The 9,393-nt window shown below is 36.3% G+C and overlaps 1 protein-coding gene and 1 long non-coding RNA gene across 2 annotated transcripts in view; both read left to right on the forward strand.

The window, feature by feature from the left end:
* LOC139132952 (kremen protein 1-like) overlaps positions 1-5,781 on the forward strand; it is a 32,677-nt gene extending 26,896 nt beyond the window's left edge. Inside the window, exons 4-5 of the mRNA XM_070699292.1 lie at positions 5,023-5,354; positions 5,449-5,781. Coding sequence (XP_070555393.1) covers positions 5,023-5,129 — 107 coding nt within the window. The 3' untranslated portion in view covers positions 5,130-5,354; positions 5,449-5,781. The remainder of the gene's footprint in view (positions 1-5,022; positions 5,355-5,448) is intronic.
* A 484-nt stretch (positions 5,782-6,265) lies between these two features.
* Positions 6,266-7,877, forward strand: LOC139132953 (uncharacterized). The gene is made up of 3 exons (XR_011552503.1): positions 6,266-6,426; positions 6,645-6,723; positions 6,986-7,877. It is a non-coding gene; the product is annotated as an uncharacterized lncRNA (long non-coding RNA).
* Positions 7,878-9,393: the final 1,516 nt, after the last annotated feature.

The following is a 9,393-nucleotide window of genomic DNA, read 5'->3' on the forward strand; positions in this document are numbered from 1 at the left end:
GATACATACGGATAACTATGGAATACAGTTTTACCGATATAATGTCACATGACTCCAATGATCTTTGACCTCAAATGTACATATATAACTTAGTAACCACTATCGGTACACCCTTCATATTTGGTGCAATGGCAGACCTTATGATGGCACATTCTGTACCTCATTAATTATGTACATATCTAATTCTGAGCTAGCCAATACAACTTTAGATCTGATTTTGGATACACAGGGGTAACTGTTGCAGCAAAGTTTGTTTTAAAAATGTAATGTGACCTCGATGACATTTGACCTTGAATATCCATATACGACTTTAAATCAGCAACCACAAGTTCTATACCATTGATATTTGTGTGATTGGGGACGTTATAGTGCCACATCCTGTACCTCACTAATTATGTAGTACTACATATATTACTCTTGGCTAGTCAATAGAGCTAGAGGTCTGAGTTTTAGTGCACCAAGGACGCATTTGGGAAAACTTTTTTGGCAAATATATCAAGTTACTTTAATATGCGATGTTAATAATATTTTGAGATCATCCGTGACTATGATTTTGGCTGACTACTTTCAAAAAGGCATGTTTGAAAAAAAAATTATATGTTTCAGGAAATTTGCCATATGTTGGTACCCCTCCAAATATGATCCAAGTTGCTTGTAAATCATATTATCTTCCCGTTCAAAGTTCATTTAATATTTTTGACATACGTTTGTTACAAACAAAACCGATACCATATAAGCATTATATTGCCTTTTGTATTGTGTGTAGTGAAAATGGTGGAATCTAAGATAAGCCGTAATTTTCGATTTATCTTTTGAGGTATTAGGTAAGTCTTGGTCCTATTTCATGAAAATTATAAGGATATTGCATATCACAATATGTCATCTAAAGAAGAATACATCGCTTAACTAATGAACCCCATAAACCAGGTTATGTAGAATAGGCTAGGCAGATGACTTAAACGAAGATTGGTTTAACAAAAATATTAGTGAGTCTCAAAATCGTGATTTTACAATAGCCTTCCTAACATGACTGTAACAGCTTTTGCATCCCAATATTTTTTTTCTGTTAAAAGTCTATTTCATATTTTTGACGTGTCCTGTAGTAAATAAAGTAGATTTCATACAAGCATTGCCTGTTATTACATGTCTAGATAAAAGGTTGTAGAATTTGAGATAAGCAGTGACATTAACTTTCAATAAAGTTTGTAGGATGTGGTAAGTTTGGCCGTAGTTTAAAAAAACAGTGGAAGATATTGCATATTACAATATGTTATCTGTAATAAGAATAAAATTACTTTCCAAGTTCCCCCACAAGCTAGACTATGTTAAAATATAAGCTCATCAGATGACTTAGAAAAAGACAGGTTCAACGAAAACGCATTCGAGTTGGCAATACTGTTATTTTGCGATATCCTTCAAAATATGACCGGTAGAGCTATAGCATCCCAATATTTTTTATGTCAAAAGTCTATTTCACATGATTCACACTTTTCTGTGACGAATAAAACAGATATCATACAAAGCATTGCCTTTTGTATTATGCTAAGGTAAAACATCGGTAGAATTTGAGATAAGCTATAATTTGTATTGCAAACTTGGGGTATCGGGTAAGTTTTAGTCCTATTTCATAAAAAATCTATGAAAGATATTTCATATATGTAATTTTAAAGAGGAAAAATAATTCCATTCTAGTGAGACCCAACAAGTCAGGTTATGTTAAAAAGGTGATCATATGACTTACAAGTACTACCAGAAAAATTCACGTGGGCATGCGCAAAATGGCGATTTTGCGGTACTCTTCAAAACACGACAATAACAGTTATTGCATCTCTTTTTTTCTGTTAAACTTTTATTTCGTATTCTAAGAATCCCAAGGCTTCTATAAATACAGGTGTTTTTATCCTAGAGGTTCTTTGTAGACCCATCTAGCCCATGGCCTAATATTTCTTGATTGCTGACATAGTGTCATCCTTTGAAATGATCTAATACCGTGCATTTTATGCATAAGAATTGTGTTTATGTCTGTATTTACCTATTTAACAAGTCAGGAGATGAAGAAAATATTAAAATATTGCAAATTGTTGTTTCAATAGTTTCTACTTGAAAAATGCGACCTAAAATTACTAAACGCATACTGCATTAACATTTACTAGGTGAGAAATACGTTGTCTGGTGTCCATTTTGAAAAATGGCTGCCATGCCAACGCTTCAACAGATTTTCGGTAGCTCGGTATCTGAATTTGTTCAACACATATTAAAACACATCTGAGCCAAGTTTGGTGGTTTTAAAAATAAATGCAGAATGGATTTTCCATGCCGCACCACTACCAGCAGGTATCTTCAACTGAAAGTTTTAATCCGTCTCACTTGCATTAAAAAAAAATCAATCAAATTATGTTAATACTATTTGTAGACCATAGGGCAATCTCCTTCTTGCCAAATTTTAAGGTCACACGCAATGCTGATTTTGAAAAGAAGATTTTTAAAATATTACTTTATTTTACATTTTCAATGACCTGTGACCTGCCCAATACCTCTGCAGCTAAACTATGGCCATATCTCATGCTAGCCTTTACAAGAGTCTAAAATGGCTGTTGTCAATCTAAGCAATGTAAGGTATGGGACTAAATTGCGTACCTAAATTACAACCTTTGACCCTTGCATCATTCTGTAATTCATTCTGTAACATTCTAACTAAGTCTAGGCTTGCCAATAGAGGTAAAGGTCTGGACATAAATATGCATATATGCCTAGGAATCGGTAACAACAAGTGCTATAACCCTTCATATTCGGTTATGATAGAGGACCTTATGGTGCCTCATACTGTACCTCATTAATTATACACATATCTAATTCTGAGAGGTCTGATGTTTGGTACAAAGGGATACGTTTAGACCCAGACTTCCTTTCATCTCGATTTCACAAATATGCCTATAAATAAGTAACCACAAGTGCTACATGCTTTAAATTTTGATAGGATGAAGCACCTTATGGCATAAGTTTATTGATAATCATTCTGGTACATTTTGCCAGTGTTTGCAAGCGCTTGGGCCCCGTGATGCTGCTTGCAGCTTTTATTTCTCATATTTTTCCTAAAATCACACACTCTGCTAATCCACCTGTGCTGATCGTAACCATTCCTGTTTATTTTGGATCTTGTCAATATTATAAACACAATATGGATGAATTCTTATAAGGCCAGGAAAAATAAAAAGTTGGTTTCTCATCCTAGACATATTTTAAAAATAATGCAGTAACGCGGGTTTTTAATTCTCATTTTTATTCTTCATGAACAAAAACGCGGGAAAAAAACACGAAAACAGCCTCGGAATTCACACAGAGATTATTTTTGTATAGCAACAGTTCTGCGGTTTGATTTTTTGTGCAGCAATGCACAGTTTTGACAGCCTAATATAACAGTGACATATGTGTACAGTTCTGAATGGAATGTTAGTGTCAATTATTTTGTTTACCGTTCTGTTTTATACAGCACTGTGTTATGCACTATCGTCACGTATTTTACGTTTATTTATTTTTTTAATTTCCTCATGAGGAGAAAAAAAAGGTTGACTGAATTGACGCTCGCAAGGATGAGAAACACACTTTTTATTTACTTGGCCTAATGGCCCTACAAACATTTTGTCAGCAATGCGGATAAACATAAATCGACTTATTTTGTTCTTTTCTAGTTGTGTCATTGGAACTTTTTTTATGTATATATTTAAAGAATTTTATTGGGTATTTTCCTTAAAATGTTACAGTTCCTTATGCTAGTGTACTAGTTTTTCTCTGTAAATACATCAATAATCGCACAAATAATAATATAGGAGACCACTTTTCCAAGTGCACTGTTATCTTGTAATTCTTTTTTGCAAAGAAGTTCTCTATCTGATATATCCATCGTATGAAAGACACCAATCCAGCAAAACTTGGCTTAGCACCGTTCATTTTACAGTAATAGTTGTGTTTTCTCACAAGTAAACTAATAAAGTTAACTAACAGAGATTCATTTGCATCTGAAATAACCAAGCAGAGTTTGCTTGGTGGTGAGCTCAACTCTAGAGAGTCTCCCCAATAAAGTAATAGATTCCTCCAAAGGGACACTGTAAATGAGCATGCATAAAATAAATGTTCATAGCTTTCAACATCGTTCATGCAGAAAGTACACAGAGAGGTTGGAAATTTCTTGGGATTTAGTTTGTGAAGTTTTTCATTAGTATAAAGAATATTATGTAGTAATTTAAATTGGAATTCCCTCATTTTGCTGTCGATGGTCATCTTCAGCATTAATTTATACATTGGCTCGCCGATGCGGTAAAGATCCTGCTTGTCAATTCATTCTTAATAATGTGTCTTGAGAGGTCCTCAATAGATTTGGTGTATCGTTTATCAGAATGTGAATATCGTCTACTCCATTTTCCTTTTGTTTAATATCGCCCGGAATGGCGGATATTAGACCGATCCACTTAAATTGGTGTCAGTGAAAACTTTCAACATTTATATACTTTCAAACTGTTCGTGTAATGCTGATCTCTGGAAACCATCCACGGGTTTCGTCATGAAGTTAATGTTGATTTTACATTATCGCGTTTTCAGCGTCTTTCGGTGCCTGTGGCGGTGACTACACTGATTCCAGTGGATACATATCTTCACCAAATTTCCCCGGCAACTATACCAACGAACAATCGTGTAATTGGACGATAACAGTGGATCCTGGACACATAGTAAAGCTAACCACTCTTATGCTGAGATTACAAGACAATGACATGGTGATTGTGAAGGATGGGATAGAAGACCATAGTTCCACTATCAGTACTTTACTGGTTATTCACTACCACAACCATTATACAGTTCATCAAATACTCTTCGCGTTGAGATGATCACAGACCATATGGGCAATGATCTTGGATTTGTACTGCAGTTTGAGGGTAAGAGTTTCCAAATGGCAAGAAATACATTTTACCAATAGAAAATTGATTAAACCGATCAAAGTAATGATGATGTTTCATTTCACACTTTCAGAATATTCCGGTGCCTGTGGCGGTGACTACACTGATTCCAGTGGATACATATATCACCAAATTTCCCCGGTAACTATACCAACGAACAATCGTGTAATTGGACAATAACAGTGGATCCTGGACACATAGTAAAGCTAACCACTCTTATGCTGAGATTACAAGACAATGACATGGTGATTGTGAAGGATGGGATAGAAGACCATAGCTCTACTATCAGTACTTTTACTGGTTATTCACTACCACAACCATTATACAGTTCATCAAATACTCTTCGCATTGAGATGATCACCGACTATGTGGGCAATGATCTTGGATTTGTACTGCAGTTTGAGGGTAAGAGTTTCCAAATGGCAAGAAATACATTTTACCAATGAAATTGATTAAAACCGATCAAAGTAATGATGATGTTACATTTTCACACTTTCAGAATATTCCGGTGCCTGTGGCGGTGACTACACTGATTCCAGTGGATACATATATTCACCAAATTTCCCCGGTAACTATACCAACAAACAATGGTGTACTTGGACAATAACAGTGGATCCTGGACACATAGTAAAGCTAACCACTCTTATGCTGAGATTACAAGACAATGACATGGTGATTGTGAAGGATGGGATAGAAGACAGTAGCTGTACTATCACTACTTTTACTGTTTGTGTACAACCAAAGCTGTTATACAGTTCATTCAATACTCTTCGTATTGAGATGATCACCGACAATGCGGGCAATGATCTTGGATTTATAATGCAGTTTGAGGGTAAGAGTTTCCAATGAAAGAAATACATACATTTTACCAAATCGATCAAAAGAATTGATCAAGGTGATTTAATATTAGCCTAAGGTAATATGCACCTCGAAAGTGAAAGACTTAAACTTTTGCTCATATTTTCCTCAGTGAAACTTTGAACCATTCTCTTACCAAAGCAAGAATAAAAATCAGGGGTCCCGTGCAAACTTTGGTACTAGAGAGACAATATCTTGCGATTTCTCGATATTTGAAATTCAAATGGCCGCCATCCCTGTGTAAACTCTATGGGAAAAATAAAATTTTCGATTTTCAAAAAACTAAGACGGTGAAAACTTTTCTTTCGCCAAGAGCTTCAAATGAGCCCCCACAAGTGGTAGGTCAGAAAAAAATTGAAAAAAATTTAAGGCCCGAATTTCTGTCCCCGAGGTGCGTTCTACCTTAAGTCGACCCACTAAAGAGTCTGAACCTTGAAATAACTATTCGATTTTTATAGCTCTTGTGAAGGTTTGTACGACGCTGCATCTGCCAGTGACTTCCACAATACCTGCTACAGAGATTAATATGCTCAACACGACATTACACACACCAAAAGTGACCCCAATTCAACAGGATATATCCTGCAAAGTTCTACCGAAATCAAGATTCAAAGAGCGAGTAAGTTGTAACAATAACTATGACAGTCAATTGTTTATTAATTATTGATTAATTTTAACTTTAAAATTGAAAGGACACAACACTAATTTGCAATGGTAAAATGAAATTCAGATGCCAATAGCGTAAAATTACAATTCGGCGCTACCTTCAACGCTTCCCTTTCATTTCTCGGACAGAAGTTGCTAGATAATTCAGGCATATTCCACTGTTTGTTTCAGTTGGATTCGCAATCGGAGTCACAGTGTCACTAGTGGTCACAGTAATCACCACGATCGTCATCAAGATTATTTGTCAGAGGTAAGACGATATTTCAAACTTTCATTTCAATGAAATTACCTCATATAAAATCATAATGGTTTCCTCATTGTCCAGAAAACAGAGCATCAAAACAAACGCACCGGAAGCGAGACTTTAAGAAATAATGTTGTATTGATGTTCGTGATGTAACAAAATATATTCGCAGTGCATTAACTAAATGAAAATAAGATATCATCTGACGCACATTTTATATCACATACTTAAATTTATTATTATGTTGACAATGTTATCTGTCGAACAGCCGCCAAACAACGAACCAAGGCGAGAAGGTAAAGGACACTTCAAGTTATGCGAATGCACAAGTGTCTTCGTATACATCACTTCAACTGAATGAGATTGCGCAAAACACATACGAATCTTTGAATTCAACTCAGGAAGTTTCTACGATCGGAGAGAATGCAGCAGAGACGTACCCGGAAGTGTCTCCATATGAAGTAGTGCCTTTGAAATAAAGGGGACCGTTGTTATGATTATTTTATGGTTGATTACCACTGTTATGGTAATCAACGGAAAGCTTCAATGTCTTACTGACAATAAGGAGTAAATCATTGTGTTATTCGTAAAACATAGTTACATCGTTGATATTCAAGATTGAAATATTGAGCATAAAGGAGAATTTAGAAGCTAAATTCAACTTTAATAGTAAATGCTATAAAACCATTCGCTCTGCAGATTTTTTTCAATTCTTGACATCCTTAGATAAATACAGGATCCTAAAACATTACTGCAATCATCCATCTAAAGTGAATAGCGATGTTAATATCTTAATATCTACAAACATGTGTACATAGGAAGATGCTCTACATGTATAAGATTAAACGAAGTGAATATTTCTGTAATTCTTACAACAGTCTAAGGAAGATTGCTCTTTTAATTCCTGCAAGCTGTTGCGAAAGGTCAAGTATTAATATCAATCTTCCATTTACTATAATCATTCAGCTCCAATCACACAAACTATACCAGACACCATGATGCACAGTCATCTTAATAATCAGTTATTCCAGCATGGGCTCTGGCTTCATGTCCACTTTAATGAGTTAATTGCAAAACCTTAGATTGTAAACAGAGTCTGTTCAATGTTGTAGATTGGTATGACAGGTTCGTATGACAAATAAACATTACCCGATAAATTCCAGATTTCTTGTATGTTGATTAATCACCCAATATTGCATGTTGCTATGTCTTATCATCATGAGTGCCATTTGTGTTGTGTTAAACACGAGATAAAGTCGATTGTCCGAAGAAGTAAAAACCAAACACATGCTGAAACAACACAAGGAACAGCCGATGTTAGGTAAAAACCGATTCATCATATACCCATGCCTAGAATCACACCAATGATGGAAAAAACTCAACTATTCAGCTTTACTTTTACTCCGCCTCGGGCATAAATATGAAACTATTTATGTAAACAGGATTCTTCTCAATATGCCCTGCCCTTAGAACCACAGACAAATGGAAAGCCAGACGAGCAACGGGTATTGTTCAAGGTGTGAAGCGGTAACGTAGCCCCTCCATGTACGCCTCGCCTCAGGTAGCTCTCGACTCTCCTTTCCGGAGAGTGCCGGCCATGCATCCTTCGGTTGTTTCCGGATTTTCTCCAATTTTTAAGCCAAAGTATGTTCGGCAAAGTTCGTGTTGTTGTTGTCGTGTGGCGATGAGCGAATTTGGCGTGCAGGCGTAAACAGAAGAGTTTTGAGCTTCGGGGAGGTGAGTTTTGCTATTTTAAATTTCCTCTCACATTTTATGAATATATAATAAGTGTGTTTGAACCAAATTTGAAAGTCTCTTATCGATACTGCCAGATTTTACTCAATGGTTTACGGTCATATCGTCGTTTACAAGTTCGAATTCGTCATGGGAAGAAGTGTTTATGAAACTGCTGGCGTGTTATGTTTGATTTGCGTGAAGCAGTGTTTCTGCCCTGAGAGCACACAAAGTAAGTATGGTTGCTACGCGACAGGCAGCACGATGCCATCTCGTTGTATTTTTCGCATAATCTCGTGCAATTGTGAAGCTCATTTTAATATGAAAAGGCCATTGTTTATCGCGACGACCATAAAACAAAATGCGTGCCGCGTTGCTAGTCTGTCTTTCTATTTATTTGTGTTAGAACTCAACACCATGGGCGACAGTTTTCCCACTCTCTCTCTCTCTCTGTCTCAATGAACACAGGCCGTTACAAATGATATCGGGACTAAAGAAGAGTCTTGCGGAAAGAAATTTGTATGGCACATGACTTCATTACAGTTTTTATCAATCTAAAGATCAACTTTGCTTCGAAATATTCCCCATTTCGATTCTCCACGATCGTCGTATGGACCAGAGAGAGGCGGCCATATTATACAAGAGAAGTCGGCCGGTTGTGTAGCTCGGCCATTTGGAGTACAAGATAGCAACAACCACATAGTGTGGCATATTGTGATTTCCTTTCGATAAAAATAACTAGCTTTATAACTACGATTTCAATACTTCCTCTCGATTGTATGCGGAGCGATCCGCAGAAACAGGCTGTATACATGCTCAGAGTTGACCGCTGCAGGCTTTTAGCGACTGGATTTATATTTGCTTACCTTTGTTGCGCGCAGGGGTCACCCTGTTTTCGAAATTTGAATGGGTTCAGCGTCTTTTTGGCGTCGGCAAAAAATA

Source organism: Ptychodera flava, chromosome 5 (genome assembly GCF_041260155.1).
Source record: "Ptychodera flava strain L36383 chromosome 5, AS_Pfla_20210202, whole genome shotgun sequence".
In the NCBI taxonomy this organism is placed as follows: domain Eukaryota; kingdom Metazoa; phylum Hemichordata; class Enteropneusta; family Ptychoderidae; genus Ptychodera; species Ptychodera flava.